General features: G+C 33.4%; 2 protein-coding genes across 3 annotated transcripts; both read left to right on the top strand.

The window, feature by feature from the left end:
• The first annotated feature begins 3,673 nt into the window (after positions 1-3,673).
• LOC115967425 lies at positions 3,674-6,745 on the top strand. Of its 2 annotated transcripts, none has more exons than XM_031086515.1 (3): positions 3,674-4,205; positions 4,327-4,474; positions 6,321-6,745. In XM_031086515.1, the coding sequence occupies exons 1-3, from the start codon at positions 3,804-3,806 to the stop codon at positions 6,545-6,547; spliced, it is 777 nt and encodes a 258-aa protein (XP_030942375.1). In that variant the 5' UTR covers positions 3,674-3,803; the 3' UTR covers positions 6,548-6,745. The 2 variants fall into 2 exon arrangements, with proteins under 2 accessions (XP_030942375.1, XP_030942376.1); XM_031086516.1 differs by having other exon boundaries at positions 4,327-4,478; positions 6,321-6,410.
• A 1,011-nt stretch (positions 6,746-7,756) lies between these two features.
• Positions 7,757-18,057, top strand: LOC115968602. The gene is made up of 4 exons (XM_031088031.1): positions 7,757-8,156; positions 8,319-8,555; positions 13,081-14,352; positions 17,266-18,057. The coding sequence occupies exons 1-4, from the start codon at positions 7,900-7,902 to the stop codon at positions 17,867-17,869; spliced, it is 2,370 nt and encodes a 789-aa protein (XP_030943891.1). The 5' UTR covers positions 7,757-7,899; the 3' UTR covers positions 17,870-18,057.
• The last annotated feature ends 844 nt before the right edge of the window (positions 18,058-18,901 follow it).

Genomic DNA, 18,901 nt, shown 5'->3' with positions numbered 1-18,901 from the left:
AAAAAAAAAAAACAAAACAAAACAAAGAATTGGTTGTGCAGTTATGCTTCGCTATTTGCTGAGGTTGATGCAAATTCTGAATTTCCTTAAGGGAGTTGTTGCGGATTTGAGGATTGGGAAATACATGGGCTTCATTGAGTATCCTTGGAGACCGGTGGTGGATCCATCATGGTTTTAGTTATGGTGGTTTTTGAGGTTGGTAGTGGATCAGCCGATGAAGTCTTGGATTTACTATCCTCTCTCTCTTTCCCACTATCTGTCTCTCTCTGAGCTGCTACTTATGTGTGTCTGAAAGTGTACGATTTTTTAAATTTAAGGTTAATCATGTATATAAGTGTAGTTTGTGAACTTTTTTTGTATTTGTATTTATTTGGATTGATTGGCTCAAGAATGTTCATATAGAGAGGAAGTGTGTTCTTCAACCAAATTTTTACAATTAAAAAAAATATGTTTTTAGACCTTATTTCTCTTACTGTTTTATGCATTATTTTGTTTTGGGAGGAAAGAGACATAAAATGTGAGAAAAATATATATTTATCCTTGTTTTTAACAAAGATAGATAACAGAAGACTAATTGAGATAATCTCAGGTAGGGAAGGTGCAAACGGGCCAAATCACAAGGGGGTTTATTGTAGTTTGCCCAAATAATAATAACGCACATAATAAGTATCACACACACACACACATATATATAACGTAAATTTATAATAATTAATAGGAGAGGCACTCACAAACACTCAGCTTTTGATCTTAGAGTTGCAAATACAGAGAGAGAGAGAGAGAGAGAGAGAGAGAGAGAGAGAGAGAGTTTGTGAGTGATTTGTGATTCGTATTATTTGATTTTAGGATGAGCTAATTTGTGATTGTAATGTAATGTGTGAGTTTTAGGTCAAGTGCAAAAATATTTCTGAGAGTAAATTAAACTAATAAAAAAATTGACAAATTACAATAAACCCACCTATGGTTAGACCCATTGTTCACTTTGCCTACCCATAGTTCCAAACTTAACACTTTGTCCTCTCGAGATTCACTTCGTTAGAACTCTGTTATCTACTTTTGTACAAAAACAAGGATAAATATGTATTTTTGCTTTCCTTTTATATCTCTCTCCTTCCAAAACAAAATAATACATTAAAAAAAAAAAGGAAATAAGTTCTAAAAGCAAATTTGTAAAAATGGTAAAGTTCTAGTTAAAGAACACACTACCTCTTGGTATGAACATTCTTAAGCCAGTCAATCCACACAAATCCAAAAAACAATTTGCAAGCTACAATTATATACATACAATAACCTTAAATTTAAAAAAATCCTAAACTTTTAAAACTCACACACAAACAATCATCACCACCAACAATCTTAGATCCATGGCCGATCCACCGCTAATCTCAATTTCGACCTTTTTCTCTCTTTGATCTCATCCAAGGAACCCATGGCCAAAGCTTCACTAAGTTTTGTTGTCTTCTCTCTCTCTTCATCTCACACACACACACCCAAACAATAGCCACCGATGATCTCAAATCGGATTGCAATGACTTTGTTTTTGCTTTATGGGTCTCTTTTTTTTCTTTTTCTTTTTTTGTGTGGCTTTATAGGTTGTGGGTTGATCTGATTTTGGCATGGTAGTGGTTGTTTATTTGATTTTGGCAGTGGTTGTGTGTTATGGTTTGTGATAGAGTTTGGGTTTTGAAGGTGGTTATGGTGACTGTTGATGGATGGGAGAGAGAAGGACGACAAAGAGAGACAAATCTGGCCATTTTGATAAAGATGTCAAACGACAAAGAAAAAGTTTTGGGCTTTTGGTTAATAGTTTCTACAAATTAGAGCTAACTTATGCAGACTATGTCAGAAAGATGGGAAAGAAGGCTTTGCTTGTAGGACTAGCATCATATAACACAAATATTACTTATAAGGCTGGATTTTTTTTTTAGAAGAAAAATGGGTAGAAGCGGGCAACTTGAGTTGGCATCTTCTATCTAGACGTGACTATAGTGACACTTTACCTGTTAGGTTCGGGCCTACGAGAGCAAGAGATTCGAATGAGCTATCTAATAAGGTTAAGAAATAGCCCAATTTGGTTCTTTATAGTAGTTTTAGAAGCAAACCCAATTTTGCGCTGGGACAGTTTGTTGAGATTGCTCATGCTATTGAGGCTTCCAACTATTCATTCATTTAGGTTGTTCAAAAGACCTTCAAAGATAGAACTCTATGTTGAAAGGAGTTTGTTATGGTGTGCCTATGATTACATTGCCTCTCTCTACTGAATAGTTCCTAAAGTTTATGTGTTTTTGAAGTTATTTAGCAACTTTTTACCATTTTTACAAAAATGACATTTTTTGATCTTGTTTGCTTTTGTTTTTGTATGAATTTTTTGTCTTAAGAGGAGAGAGATATAAAAGAGGAGTAAAAATATTTATTTTCTCTCATTTTTAACAAATATGAGTAACAAAGTTCTAACAGAACAAATCTCAAGTAGGTAAAGTGTTAAGTTTAGAACCATAGATAGTAACATGAAAATGAACCTAACCATATGTAGGTTTACTGTAATTTGCCCTAAATTTATAATGTCTCTGGAAAAAAACTATTACAAATCCTACCTCAAAATTTCCTCATTTAAAATGCATGGGATTCCAAAACTCTCACGCCAAGTGCTACAAAAATTAAAGCAGCCACATTTTAAGAAGTTAATAATAGCCTTTTGATTTCCTATAAACCCACATTAAAAAAAAAAAAAAAAAAAAGTAAACAACCTCTTGAGGTTTGTGACACACTTCCACGTCACTTTTTCGGGAGAGTGCTAACACAAAATCAGCATTTTCTTCTTAACATAGAGTAGATTTTATGTGACAAAATTCACCACAATTATTAAAGGCTATTAGTAGTTTTATATAAAGAGGGGGAAGGTTTTAAAATAGAAGATCTAAAAGTTGATACATAAAAGAAGATGTAAAAGTTAATTTTTGATTTTTACAAAACTTAGCTTTTAAATTTTCTTTTCCTTTGATTTTTTTTTAGTTTTTTATATTTTGAGAAGAGAGATACTTAAAGGCTTAGCAAAATACAAATTTACTCCTGTTTTTAATAGAGGTGAGTAACGGGAGACAAATGAAGTTAACCTCAAATGAATAAAGTATCAATTTTTAAACCATAGGTAGAAAAAGTTTTTTTCAAAGTAAATCACAGGTAAATAAAGTATAATTTCTCCTAATATATATAAACCTATATATTATTTTAAGAAAGGTAATAAAATTTTTTTAAGAGAAAAGTTAACGGATGCATTAAGATATCAGTTTAAGAAATATTTTTTTAAATTTCTTTTGAGCATATTTTTAGAAACTTTTTATGGAAAAGAAAAGAATAATCAACTTTTTGACATTTTTTTTAATATTTTTCATGCAATGGTCTATTAACAAATGTCCTGAAGGTATCTATTAAAATGAACATTTTTTTTTTTAAAGCTCCCATTTAAAAATATTTTCTTTTATATTTAACAATGAAAATATTAATATAAATACTCTAAAAATATTGGTTTAAAAATTATTTTTAAAAATATTTTATGAGAAATTAATAATTAATTTTATTGATAACTTTTTATATATTCCGCTAAAAATATTATCAAAACTTTCCTGGTTTACTAAAAATTGCAACCCAATGTCAAAAAACCACACGAGGATAGGTGATAAATTAGCTAGTCCAATATCTTAGCTCTTAGGGAGATTTTTGAGAACACTGAGCCTCCACCACACGAACAAAAGCAAGAAAACATGACCAAACTCAGAAAATATTTCTTCTACCATTAATCCTCAATGGCGATCCCATGTGCATCATCTCTGAAGATATTTCCTCTTTCATCGTTCTCTCGTTGTTTTCCTCCTAAAGCTGATCATGATTCCTCCACCTTTTCTTCATCACCATCACCATATGTCCCCAAGACTCATTCTGAAAAGCCTTCCAAACTCATAAAAAACTCTTTCAACTCCTCCTTTCGCCTTTCATATCGATTCTCTGCTGTAGAAGACGACTATGATGATGATGACACCAGTGATAACTGCAGCTTTGACGAAGCTGTCATGCTCTTCAATGACAGAGAATACTATAAATGCCATGACTATCTTGAAGCTCTCTGGAACATGGCCCAAGAGCCTACCAGAACTCTTATTCATGGTATTCTACAATGTGCTGTAGGATTTCACCACCTCTTTAACCAGGTTGGTACTTCATTTGTAGGTTTAGCTTTATTAATTCATTGGTTTATTTTATTTACTTTCTTTGTTCTTTTCTTTTTTTCAAAATTTGGTTATTGGGTTTTGATGGTTTGTGGTCAATTAGAACCATAAAGGAGCCATGATGGAGCTAGGAGAGGGACTCTGTAAGCTAAGAAAGATGAATTTTGTGAGTGGACCATTTCATCAGTTTGAGCAAGAGATTTCTGCAGTTCTTGATTTTATTTACCAGACCCAGATTGAATTAGCTGCCTGTGAGTGAGTCTCTATCCAATTTTTTTTGGCTAATAAGTATATAACCTATTTCCATTGGTTTAGGTTTAAGTTATTATTGCAGCAGGCTTCCCATTAGATAAACAACAACATAAATAATAATCGTATGGTTGTGAGTCTTGTGACTAGTTGGTTAGAAATTGGGATTCATTTAGAATTCTAGTTATTTATTTATCTTTTAAAAAAATAATAGAATTTTAACTAATGACGTTCACTCTATAATCAATTTTGTTTATCATAAAACTATGACATCAATTAATTTTTAGTGTAAATGAGATTCGAAGTTTCGAACCCAAGTCCCTTATATAGTTGGAATTGTAGCTTTAAGGTCCTTATTTATCAAGAGGAATGCAGTGAACATGAATATACACAAATTAGTTGTCTTCCTTGAAAACCTTGGCCTTGAATTCATTATTGTGTGTTTGTCTTAATTTATCAGAAACCACATAAAAGACCTGAACTTTGTACAATGTTTCATAGTAGGTATTAAGTATTTATGTTTGTCAATTAAAGACTTGAATTAAATCATTTCAATTTAAGACCTCTATTTGTTTCTATTAATCTAAACAGTAACAGAGCAGATAAAAGTAGAAAAACCATTTATTAAATTTTGCATTCCACCTAGATCCTTGTTAATAAATCAATTTGATAACCATTGATCAAAAAGAGTAGTAAAGAGAAAGTTTCACTAAGAGTGAGAAAGTGATTACCAATATTTTTAAACAATAAAATCTCAGAAGATTGAATTCATCAAACAACTAAAAAGATTAAGGTGGACAGAAAAAAGAAGAAGAAAAGATTAAGGTGATTCAAAAAAAAAAAAAAATTAAAAAAAATGAAGAAGAAGTCTTTCAAAATTTAGGGGGTGGAATGAGAACGAGTAGAAATTAAAAGATTGGGCTTTAATAAGTTGGGTGTATATGGTAAGATGGGCCAGGGTGATTATGGGCAATTCCGATTGTAATGAGTCAATTTGGGCTTTTTCTTTGTCAATCTGTGTCTAATCTTTGGTCTTTCGGTTTCTTTTATATGGGACTCAAATAAAACTGGAGCTTAAATGGAGAGTTAAAGATGGTTGATCTTGGTAATTAACCATTTTATGTTGTGTAATTGGCATTAACAGCTGATATGAAGGAAATAGATAATTACACAATATATATATATATATAGAAAGAGAGAGAGAGCATCTAACTAAATCGGATTTTGTTGTTACCATGTTATTTAGTCATAACTCAATGGAGAACCCTGCATACAGCCTAATTGTACAAACCTCAACTCCTTTCCACATCCTCCAAGTCTCAATAATGAATTCAAAGCCCTTTTTTATTAGGGTTTTGATTATCTTACATCTACTATTTTACAATTTTTTTTTTACATCCACTTTTATGTGTTAAAGTATGGACATTCCCGCATCAATTATGGATATGTTTGTGAAATAGTGAATATAATTATTATTATTATTTTTTACATCCACTTTTATGTATTAAAATATAAACATTCCCACATCAATTATAGATATGTTTGTGAAATAGTGGATATATATCAGTGCTTAAGTACTATAAGAAAAGTATCTATTATTGTATATAGACCAAATTCAATGGCTATTCAATGATTGATCCCTACAACAAAGGAAGAGCACCAATGATGTGGATTGTTGTGGTTGGGCTAACTAGGACACATTGTTAGAATTGCATGTTGACATATTACAATTGATACTCTCCTAACATTGTAACTAATCAATCTGTGTTATTTTGTAGTAATAAATCTAACACTAATATCTTATTGGTATGAAGCAAATGGCTGATTATATTTCCTGGATTTTGACAGGCACTGATGATCTTTGTCTTACAATGAATCGATCAGAGAGATCATACCAACTTCTAGGGGGCTACGGAGCTGGACAACGTCTATATAGTCTTCAAAGTGACCCTAATCAAATAGTGTACATTATGTTCTGCCCCCAGAGGTCTAATGGTACCAATATGGCACCAAGGGTAAAGCTTCCGATCCTTAATGCAACCAAAGAACACCTCCTGGCCTTTGAGTATAGATGAATTTATGCTAAAAGCAATTATGTAGTTTTTTGTTTTTTTGATAACAACAATTACGTAGTTATTGTAGATATTAGTTGGTTGAATGGGCTTAAGATTGGATCCCACTTGCAATAAGTTAGAGTTAGGACATTTTATACTCTCACATCTATTATTTCACATCCATTTTCATGTTTTAAAATGCGAACATTTTCATATCAATTGTGCATATTAATGTGTACAAAGTAGTGTATGTAAATGATTACTCTTCTTTCGATTGAATATTAGAATCTATCATACTCCGCTCATCCATTTTAAATAAGCTTGAAGCTTTCTCTTTTTAAAATTCTATTTTGGTTTAAGATTATTCTTCTTTGGATTGAATATTGAAATCCAACATATCGGAGTTGGTAGCCCATTTGTTCTGATCCATCACTAAGAACCAACAAAGAATTGGTTATGCACTTAGGTAGCGCTCCGCTATTTGTTGTGGATTTGGGGATTGGGAAATACATGGAAACTACCATTGAGTGTCCTTGCGATTCCGCCCATATGTGATAAGTGCAAGCTATTTCATAAAGTTATGGCAAGACCTAAGGAGTCTGGGAAGGCTAATGGCTTTGAAGATGATAGGAGTGAGTCATGGTATTGCCCTTGACAAAGTTTTCCACCAACTTATTACAAGACATTATGAACATGCTTAACTCCTTTACAACTTGGTCAGCAAACCATGTAATTAGGAACTCTAATTTTGCGGTCTTAGCCAGATGAGCCCGTTTGTGTAATCAAGAAGGAACTATCCTCATCTTGTCCATCCTTCCTTCTCCTCTCCTCCATCTCTCTTTGTTCCAAACATATCCTTATATGACAAGTTTCTCTTCCATTGCTCTTGGTGCCTTCTAGCCTGAATCAACAAACTATACTTATCTTTAAAAAGTTCTATTTATTTATTATACTATTAAAGTCACATAAATTATCCTGGTTACTCTCGGCAATAACATTCAATAAAGACAACTTTTGTCACAATTACGTGAAGTGGTCAATAATGTAAAAAAAAAAAAAAATAGTGATTCATGTAAAAGCAAGTAATTGTCTATCGCTCGTAATTACCTAATTTAGCAAGCTGAAAAAAGAAAAAAAAAGAAGAAGAAGTATTGAGTGACTATCCACCATTTATGGGCAATTATTCAAACAAGTTTTGAGTCGTTGAAAAAGTTGTGTTGATCCCCAAGTTGTGTCACAAGGCACAATATTTCGTAAACGACTACACTTAGGAAAGCAAGTCAAGCCAAACGATTGCTCGTTTAACTACATAGCCCCGACAAGCTCAGGGCAAGAGCCACAGCACACCATCGGGCATCGACAGAAAGCACTGAATGGAGAGGCGCGAGAAGAAGAGCGAACACCGAAAAAGGAAAAGAAAACCCAAAAATGACAAAAGCCTTCAACTTCTCCAACATGCCGATGCTGACACCATCTTCTCTCTATTGCTCGCAGCTATCCACAACTCTGACACACCCAGTTCCCTCTTTTTGATCAAGAAATGCCTCATCAAACTCAAACCCACTTTTCTTTCACAGAACCCAAACCCCAACCCCATCCTCTCTTTGCTTCCATTCCTTCTCACTTCCAAGTAATCCCTTCAAAGCTTTCATCTTTTTGATTATATAACACAAACCCATTTCAAATTTTTGATATTTCTTCGAGTTTTTTTTGTTGCAGAAGTGATCTTTTCGATTAAATAAAGCAACCCCATTTTGAATTTTAGCTAAATGTTTGAGTTTTTTTGTTGCAGAAGTGCAGAAATAGTGTGTTACAGTGCTGAAATTGTGGGGGCATTGTCTCTGTACTCGCTGGAGTTGAACGAACAGGTTGGTTTGGATGGTGAGATTGTGAAAAGTTTGGTCTTGGCATTGGGGAGTTGGAAGAAAAGGAGAGTGTTGATGGCTGCCTGCAATGCTGTTTTGGATATGGCGACAACCCCAGTTGCTAGGCAATGCCTGCTGAGGTTTTTCGCTTTGGATAGTCTAATGTGAGTGTCCATTTGAAGTTTTATCATGTTTTTACTAGTTGAGTAGTTGTTGTTTCCTTTCTTCTAATTGAAAATTATGATATTGCTGGTTGATTTGCTTGATAAATGAGGAAACGAATTTCTTTGATCACACCCGTTTGCTAAAAACTGTTTTTTGTTGTTTTTGGTAATGTGAGGAGGATATTTTCTTATTTAATATACATTTATTTTGTAAAATTAGATGAATGGTTAAAATATAGTAGAAATGGTACATACCAAAAAAAGAAAGTGTGTACCATAGAATGACCTGCGATATAAATGATGAAAATAAATGAGGATCCGTTTTTTAGAATTGTGGTATCTGGTCTTTGGTTTCTCAGTAGTAGGAAAGACTCAAGTGGATTAATTCAAATTGTTTTTTTGGGTTATTTCAGTGTATGCTAAAACAAATTAATTACAATGGTTTCTCTATATTATCAATATGAAATATGCGAGTATATTTTTTTTTTCTTTTTAATTTTATAAATTTTCAAAGATTTCAATTCCATTGTGGTGTTTTGGTGGTGATATCCATATTCGTGTCATTTGTTAATTTATAAATCATCAAAGATTTCTTTGCTTTAATCTTGTTTGTTATCAGAATTTTTTTCTTAAACCCTTCTTCTACATCCTACTGAAGGCCTGGCCTACATGAAGATGTAGGCAGACTTATGTCATGTTTACCTATCAAAAAAAAAGCAGACTTATATCATGTTTGTTGCTAGAATTTCTTCTTCAACCCTTCTTCTACATCATCATGAAATGAAGGTCAAAGTTATGATTAAGGGTTGTCAAGAGCCTTGTAGCTCAGTGGAATTATCCCGTCTCCTTTACAGGGAGAACCAAGGTTTGAACACCCCCCCCCCCCCCTCTTCCCCCACATATTATAAAATTTAATAAAAAAAAAAAAAAACTTATGATTGAGGGTTAAAGGTTGAAGTTCCAGAATCTAATGGGTCAATGCATCCAGATGAATTCTTGGATTGGGCTACTTGGGTTGAGCAATTTAGTGGATGGAAGGAGTTACCTGATCACAAGAAGGCCAAATATGTGGTAATCAGGCTTCAAGGATGCTATAACCTGGTGGGTTTTTTTCTTATCAAAAAAAATAACCTGGTGGGTTTTCAGACTGTGTGAGAAAGAAAGGGAAAGGGGAAGCTTGATAATTTGGAGAAGATGAGGGAAAGAATGCCCCAAAAATTCCTTCCACCATACTCTATGCCCAGAATTTCTTTTCTAGTTTTATCGTATAATCCAAGGCATGAGAAGTGTTGAAGAGCATACAACTGAATTTATGAGTTGCTTTCTTGAATTAAATTCATGGGAATGGAGATTCAGGTGATTGTAAGATACATCACAGGGTTGAATTCACATGTTTAGGAGAAAGTTTGTTCTCATAGGATGTTTTGAGTTAATGATATTACCAAATAGCTTAAGGCCTGAAGAAAGAGTAAGAATGATGTCAAAAAGGCTGGAAAAAGGAGATTTTTAGCGAACATACAATATAGAATCAAGAGATTATGTCAAGGAGCAAGCAACAATTAATTATGCCATGGGGGTAAAAAGAGTACAAGCTTTTCTAAAAGGAAAGGGTGAAAGCTTGAAGTGTTTCAGGTGTCCAAAGCCAGGTCATAAGTCACATATTAGTCCACAAAGAGTTATGAAAAGTGAGAAAGATGAGTTAGAAGTTGAAAAAAGTGAGAGTAAAAATTAGGAACTCACTTGCGGTGGCACCAGCATGGCTTTACTGGTAAAGGCCGCTGACATTTTGAATTTGAAGGATATGAATATTAAACAGAATGACATAATTGTCTGAACTTGAGGAAAGGTGAAAGGTAAATTTTGCAACATCATCATTAATTCAGCAAGTGGAAGTAATTTTATCTCCAAAGACCTTGTTACAACATTGAACTTGAAATTGGGGCATATCCTAAATCTTATTCTGTGAGTTGGTTTACTGTCCTAAACCTTATTTCATGTGTTGTTTTAAAAGGAGAATGAGCTAAAGGTCACCAATAGGTGTTTCATGTTTGCTTGAGTTTTCAATTGGTAAGGATTAAGGCATATTTTGACAAAATCAAATGTGATGTTCTTCCCTTAGAAACATGCCATATGATTTTCTGTAAACTGTGGGAGTTTGGTAGAGATGTGATACATGATGGCAGAGACAATATTCATTTACTTGAAAAATATTTTTAAAAAATCCAGCTAGTTCTATACCAATTCTAGGAGAAATATGGGCAGGTTACATCTAACTTTTCAGTGCTACATGTGCAAGTGAAAAAGGAAGAATATTTCAACATGCAAAAGACTATGATGACAAGGAACTACAAGAAGCCTCACATTAAAAAATTTGGGTTTTTAAGAGGCAAGAATCAGTGAATTCTTTGAAGATGCATACAATATAGAAGCTTGAGGACTATTTTTTCACAAACCCTGAGAGGAATGATGCATCAATCTCTACAATTGTTGCTAAAACTAAGAAACTGTCCTTCTCAGGTCTCGTGTCAGTCAAAAAAGAATTCAATGAAGTTAATATCTAAGTAATAAATGAGTCAAGGAAATCTCACATCTTTTTTGGTAAAAGAGTGTATTGAAGTTTATGTTTCCCTTTTATCTTAGAGAATAGGACTCTGAATTACAGAGATACTCTTCAGTCTATTTAAGGTTCTCAAAGGGCTGTTCCTAAAATATTTACTCTGGTCTGAGTTCTATTTGTAAAAGGCTGAGGCCTAGTTCCCTATAAAGTTTCTATTTTATAGAAGCTTGGCTGTATCTTTGAACAGAAAGCTATACAATCAAGATTTAGGACCTCTTTTCATTGTTCTCCCAATTTTCTGCCAATACATCAACTTTTTTTTTTTCACCAGTGTTGAGTTTGTTAGGCTTTCTGATACAAAATTAAATCTGTGGCCTTTTGGGCTGCATCATTTCAGGTGGAAAAAAGGGAAGAAAATAGGGGTTTACAGGACTGTCCTCTTGCTGTAAATATTAATATGTGAACAGTGCACTGAGAAGAAGAAAAAAGAAAGAAAAAGCCTAATCATTCATTTATTGTGTTGTATTTAGTAGTTAGTATATCTTGAGGGTTTATATTGAACAAACAGTTAAATATCCAAATATGCATTAAGAGTTCCCAAAAAAGATTTTTAATTTCCCTTCTACCAGTTAAACCCTCTCAAAGAGTAGTTTATTAGTGCATATCTCCATTGAGTCTTAACCCAAATACATTTCTTTGCTAAATGACAAATATACAACTTTAATCCTCATTTTATTTTTTGCATTCATTGAAAGCACATTATTTTCTCCCTCAAGTGGGTATGGGTGAAAAACTCTCCAGCTTCTGCAACTTAAACATCCACCACCGCTGAACACCTTTAATTATCATCTGCATATTAAAAGATAAAAGGGTCTTGGTCTGGAAGAGGTTCAACTAGTGAATAATGGGATTTTGGTGATTAGTCATGCAAATGACTTCTTGGCATTTTGTTACGAGTTTGCTCAAGTATTGGTTGAACTCTGGGTTTTAGTTTTCCTTGATGCTATTTATTTGATTTAGGAAAAATTTGGATATTTGTCCATGTGTGTTTATGGTGGGTTTAGGGTTATGAGGACTTTTGGATCTAGAGTTTAGAACTTGTTGAAGAAAGGGTTATGGAGTTTTGTTAGGAATTAAAAGATGGTTTCATGAGTTACTTGATTGCAATTTGGTAGAAGAAAGTATGAGGGTTTTTAGGGTAATACAACCTAAGGTACTTAGGATCTCCTAATGAAAGATTAAATTTTTCTCAAAGAAAATACAACCTAAGATACTTAGGATCTCCTAAAAAATTCTAGACTCAACTACCAAAATCCCCTTACTTCATAGGAATTGTTAAAATCACAATTTTTCCCCTTGCTACAAAGTTGACCATTACCTATCAAATAAAATTGCAAATAAAAAATTGTTTTAACTATAAGACACACATAACTAGACCTTTAAAATGTGCAACTTTTACTTTAATTGGACTTTACACATGGGTCCCATAAAATAAATATTGAATGGGCAAATTTGCGAGGTAATAACAAATCAATCTTTCATGGCCACACCGTTATGTCTCACTAATATTAGTTGTTTTTGCATGTGTAGGAAACACCTAGACATATTAATCATCTGTAACTTTCTTGATCTTTATGATTATTGCTTTCTTCCGGTGATTTATTGCTTGAGTAATGAATTGTCATGACACTGAATTTACCGGGCCATGAGACTTGACAAACTAAAGGCTTGTGTTGACATTGGTTCTTGTGCCATTTTAAACCATGCTGAAAAGAAAAATGGCCTCTCTGCAGGTTTAGCATCTTATCTATATAGCAGAATGAATTTAGGTTCAATCCTCCTTCCCTTGTATGAGCAAGGTGGAGGGTGGGAGTGCATGTATAACACCAATAAAAAAAATCTGATAGTATGTTTGGTAATTTGAGTTAAGGCGTTGAATAATTTGACTTAACTTTCAGTTTTCATTAGGTCTGGATTCCTTCAGGTTCCTAAATCTTCAGTGATGCAAGTATCTCTATGTACTTTGGATGATGGAACTGTAGATGATGGAAGTGTTGCCTGTCTCAAGATCGGGTTTGTGGATGATGAACTTCCAGTGCTACTTCTTACTGCATCTATAATTCTCATTAATTCCTGCAACATTGAGCTATTGGGAAAGATCCCAAGAAACCTCTCTGAAACTTTCTTGGCCTTTTTGAAAAATCTATGGGCTGAAGTGCATAATCAAATATTGCTTGCCAACACCATGAAGTCTAGCCAAGAGGGACAGTTTGTTATGAGTAACATTAGAGTTAATAATCTGGCAGAAAGCATCTTTAGGCTTTCTATCAATAGTAGTGAAGTTGCAACAACTCTTCCTGTTGAGGTTGTTAAAAGAAGTATTTTTGGTTTGACTAAGTCTAGTTTTGAAAATTTCATGTTTAGTCATTGGGAGGTATCACCCTTTCTCATAAGAAAACTTTCGAGGGCTTTAAATGAGAAAGATGATGTTTTTAGTTCATTTATAAAGTCTCTAGATTTGATTGAAACAGATCCTTCTTTTCTTTCTTCAATCCTTCAAAATTTAGTTTCTTGTTTTCCTATTGCTTCAGATGAACTAGATGTCCTTAGTTTCTTAAAGGAAGTGAGAAATATATTGGGTTGTCCTATAATCTATCAGCAGGACATTCGAGTTTTAAGAACAGAAAGGAAAACGAAAAGAGAAGTGCATTTCTTTCAGGAGAGTCTGGACTCTTGCTGCAAAAAAGATTGTCAATTTTTTAACATTCACGATTTTTTGAAATGTGAAGAAGCATATAAAGAAGGTTATACAGTTGCTCTTCGTGGCATGGAATTTCGCTTCAAGTGTATTGCTTCTATTGCAAATGGATTAGCATCTATTTTTGGTCAACCATCTGTAGGTGTCAATATGTATTTGACACCACCCAATTCTCAAGGGTTGGCTCGTCACTTTGATGACCATTGTGTGTTTGTTTTCCAACTTTTTGGAACTAAACAATGGACAGTTTTTTCTCAGCCGAATGTGCAGTTACCTCGCCTCTATGGTCCTGATAGCCTACATGATGCAGAGGTTGAGAATTCAGTGACCAAGTGCCGCAAAATTTTGCTGAAGGAAGGTGATATTTTGTATATTCCCAGAGGTGTTCTTCATGAGGCATGTACAGATAATGGTGGTCCCAATGAGTCCGCTGCATGTTCCTTACATCTTACACTTGGTATTGAGGTTGAACCTCCTTTTGAGTAAGTAAAAGTTAATTTTTTTTCCTCTCTAGTTCTCTTCCAAATTTGGTTCTAATGATTTAACCGGTGATGGTTTCTCAGTCATTATATGTGGGAAGTTGTGGCTTTTCCTGTGGATATTTTGCTTTATGTTCTACTTTTCAATTTTAGGTGGGGTTGCTGAGTATCATGAGGCTGATTTTAGATTTGACAGATGATAATTATTCTGTGTTGGACTTATCAAAAAAAATAAAATAATTCTGTGTTGGATTTTTGTACAACCTTTCTAATTCCTCAGCTAGACAAATCATTCTGCAAGGGAAAAAAACATAGTATATTTGGACACAAAGGGATACATTATTTGAATGGTGTGACACATAAATATGCACTAGCTTAACACTAATCAAAAAAATAAATATGCACTAGCTTAACATAATTGGTAATTTCTCAGATATATCAATTTAAATCCCTAAGAACACCAGTAATTAACATTACATCTAGTATATATACTGGATTTCTTTTGTTCTCTACTGCATCCTGAAATAAATATGAAATTAATATTTTCAATGCAATGCTCCTTTTATAATTGTGTTCTTAACCATTCAAATAACATTAACTACCTTTCCCTGAGTTTTTTAAAACTTTACTGAGAACAATAAGGCAATCAGCATAGGCCTGTCACTAAGTAACCCAATCAAGTATCATGGTTGTATTTAGCATATCACACCACACTGATAATACTTTTGATTGAAATGTATATGACATAAGTATATGCCATACTTTTCTGAGCTTGATTTAAAAGTAGCTTGGAACACATCACACTTAATTACAGGAAATGGTTATATAGGTGTGGAACTACACATTATTTATCTGTTCATTTATTTATTTTTTGTTCTTCTTTCTGTTTTCGTAGACATTTCAGAAAGAAAAGATCCAAAATTTTTATCGACAATCTACTTTTTTTTTTTTTTTTGAGAAACAACAATCTAGTTATTGATATCAATTAATGCATATCTTATACAAATCCTAATTTATTTACTAACTGCAAAGTATGAAAAAGATGATGGTCTATCCATTATTTTTGGTAAATAAACATAATTCCTGCCTCTTTCATAATAAAGTTAGTGTTTTGTTTTCTATATACTGTTCTATCAATTAATTTTTTATTAAAAAAAAGGTGAAATGATATATGATATGACAATAAATGATTTCAATGAACTGGAATTTATGCTCTTATGTGATTTATGATTCAATAACTATTGATTTTGTGGGGGCAAAAGTGACCCTTGGTTACTTTGCCATGGTCACATGCTTATATTTTTCTCCTGGTAGACATTATACATGATCCATTAGATATCTCTGGTCATTACATCATATTGGGTCACTCTGTTTGGTGACCATGCTTGGATTCCAAAATAATCAATCAATGATTGAATTGCTTGAGCCTGGATGTCGGTATCCCTATCCATTTAGATATCAACAGTCATCTTTGACTGATTAGCATTTCCATGTCCATTGGTCCACTCCACAAAAAAGGATTCAATTGGATTGGTCAGTCAGTCAACTCATGGATCTAGGCTCTTTTTAACACATGGGTTAGCCCATCTATTGCAATCCAAACACTATGAACCACCAACACTCATGAATGACAATATTAAAGGACTACTTACCAATAAATAAATAAACTGACCCCCAACTCTTAGTGTTCTCGTTACCAAATGCACTCCCCTCCCCCACCATCTCTTCCAAGAAAAAATAAAGGAAAAAGAAGAAGAAAAAAAACTCTTTGCTGAGTGTATGTTTGTGGGACCATTTTTAATTTTACTTTCTGCTTTATAAGTATCTCATTAATCAACTACTCCTCAGAAGCATCCATCTAGAGGTTGCTTTTGAATGTTCATTGATGCACATCATTATTCATTTCAATGTTTTTTTCTCAAATTCTTTATACGGATCTTGGTATCTTCTTAATGATTAGAATGATAGAGTAAAAAGCTAAGAACAGTGCATGTGGGCTGACACATGTCCTTGACCAAGTTATGTCATATAGACATTTATATTTCTATGAGACATAGAGACAGGGTTTAGGACCCAATGTCTTTGGAAAGCTGAATTATAGTCTGCCTTTAAAATTTAATAGGGTAATAATCAAGCATATGCCAATCATGTCCAAGATGTTATAGTGATCTACTTTACTTAGTATATTGAAATGGTCTGCATTATTTGTCTGTTTTTACCTGTGCACATGTGAATGTGAGTTTATTTGCGTAAAGTGATAGGATTTGAATTTATTTTGGTGTAGGCTAATTCACTTATGATTATATTATTTAAAGGATTGACATAAGTGAATTTAGAGGTCAACTGTGCTTGACAATGTGAAATCATCTATACTTGTGCCCACAAATGATTTGTTCATAGAAAGTTTGCTATGATATCACTTTCAACCACGATAAAGATCAAAACAGACTTACGGCTACTAATTATTAAAAATAAAAATTTAAACACATGAAGCAAAATAAAAGTGTCGGTCTTGATAATGATATGATTAAGAGCTGGATTTGATTTTACATTTAAGGGGTTTGTAAGATTACATTTCTTAGAATAAAAGTTAAAAATTAATTCATACTGTCCTATCAGCTGAATGTTTTGGTGCAAGTGGTAGTTTATTATGGTATTTGAGTGGGAGGTTGTGGGCTTTGAATCCATCTCCACTCTACCTCCTATTTAAAACTTAAAAAATTCTGTGTTGGGTCCCACTTATTGAGGGGGACTTTGAGCCCACAGGGAAGTGTTAGAATAATGGTTAAATGTGCACCCTTTCCAATAGGCTTAAGCTTTTTGGACAAATTGTAGTTTATTAGCATTGAACTTGAATGTGCTGTAAAATATAACTGTGCTTTATCATCCCTATATTGATTCTTTTATTTAACCTAGGTGGGAAGGATTTGCTCATGTTGCACTTTGTTGCTGGAACCAAAGGCAACCTCAGGATGCCCCTTATTCTGAGTCTGTGTTAGAATTTCTTGATGTTATTTCTGTGAATCTCTTGCATGTTGCAATTGGGCAAATAGGAGATTCTGATCCTACCTTCCGGAAGGCTTGTTTGGTTGGTGCAATGTCTTTGCCATCAGACACCAGTTATAGGCTTGATCAGAATCAGAAAACCATTTTCAGTCACTTGATTAATAAGATCGATACAGAGTCCAGGTTTTTGGATTCTCTGAGGACTATAGCAGTTGCAATGCAGAAAAATGAAGATCCCTTTCAACGGATCAGATGGCTCCGGCTTCTCAATGCAGATGGAGAAACCACTGGACATGACTGGAATTTTTCTTTTATGGAGGCCTCTAAGTTATTCCCTTTATGCGTTGAACACAAAGACAAGGCAGAGGAAGCATTTATGCATGTAAAGTCTAGGTTTTGTGATGAGGTGTCATTTGGGGATGTATTAGATTGCTATAAATTGCTGCTTGAAAAGTACAGGAAGGCCAGAAAGCAATATATGAATGGAATGATTTCACTGCAATGCACATCTTGATTTCTTTTACCTATGTTTCAAACTTTCTTCTTTGATGTTGTGCACTTTTTTCTTCTTCTTTTTTCCTCTCTCTCAACAGGTTTCGTTGCTATCCTTAGGTAAAGGAGTGTGTCCAAAGGCAGCAAATGCCGTTGGCAAAGGTAGTTTATTACCTCTCTGGCCAAAATAAAAACAGAATGTTCTTGCCCTCCTCAAAAAAAAATTACCTTCTTATGATCTGATATCTGATTATTCTGATAGGACACTTCCCTATTGAAATTTTGAAAATGGTATTAGGACGTTTATTCTGTTGAAAGTTGTTTTTGTAAGCTACTGGACACAAAATTCATTGACTTATGGCTGCACTAATTCTGTCACTTGAGAAAAATGGCAACGGTACATTGTTTCATTGAACTTAAAGAAGATGAAATATTAAAGTTTGTCTGTTTTGGACAAAATGTTATATTGTTGCAAGGACACTTTGTGCAATGTTTGGATAAGAAGATTTTTAAGTGAGATTATATTCAAAGTTGTCATTTGAGAAATTTCAATATTGATTTTCCTTGTTTGGATTAATAATACAGCTGTTTCATAAAATTTGTAGGTTTTTGAACGTAGGATTTTCAAGTATCTAAATCTATATTCAAATATCATAATGGTTCGTTTGAATAGAACTATTGAAGTATTTGAACTTTTGAAGAAAAAGGATTTGAATATCAGTCAGTTTTATTGGTTTTGAATAAAGTCTCAAAAGTACAATTTTTTCCATTGATAAATTTCATGGAAGGATTCAAACCTTATTGATATTAATATGTAGATAAGAAATTATTCAATGTAAGATGTCATTTTAAATTCATAACACTGACTTTAATTTACAAACTTGCATAGATAAAGTGCACAAAACAATATCCTATTTCAAGATGGGGGAAAAAACAATATCACTAGTAAATACTTTGTCTCTACGTTTTTAATCTATTCAAACATAATACACAACTTCCCCATAAAAGAGAATAAGCAGTCTTTTAAGGTTTAGGGTGTCTAGGAGTTGGAGTT

Source organism: Quercus lobata, chromosome 11, assembly GCF_001633185.2.
Source record: "Quercus lobata isolate SW786 chromosome 11, ValleyOak3.0 Primary Assembly, whole genome shotgun sequence".
NCBI lineage: Eukaryota > Viridiplantae > Streptophyta > Magnoliopsida > Fagales > Fagaceae > Quercus > Quercus lobata.
Note: the sequence above shows the minus strand (reverse complement) of the source record. Positions and strands in the feature narration are given on the sequence as shown.

Coding starts and splice junctions, on each gene's coding strand:
- LOC115967425 (XM_031086515.1), top strand. CDS start 3,804: ATGGCGATCCCATGTGCATCATCTCTGAAGATATTTCCTCTTTCATCG. Junction 4,206..4,326: donor TTCACCACCTCTTTAACCAG/GTTGGTACTTCA, acceptor GTGGTCAATTAG/AACCATAAAGGAGCCATGAT. Junction 4,475..6,320: donor CCAGATTGAATTAGCTGCCT/GTGAGTGAGTCT, acceptor GGATTTTGACAG/GCACTGATGATCTTTGTCTT.
- LOC115968602 (XM_031088031.1), top strand. CDS start 7,900: ATGGAGAGGCGCGAGAAGAAGAGCGAACACCGAAAAAGGAAAAGAAAA. Junction 8,157..8,318: donor CCATTCCTTCTCACTTCCAA/GTAATCCCTTCA, acceptor TTTTTGTTGCAG/AAGTGCAGAAATAGTGTGTT. Junction 14,353..17,265: donor GAGGTTGAACCTCCTTTTGA/GTAAGTAAAAGT, acceptor TATTTAACCTAG/GTGGGAAGGATTTGCTCATG.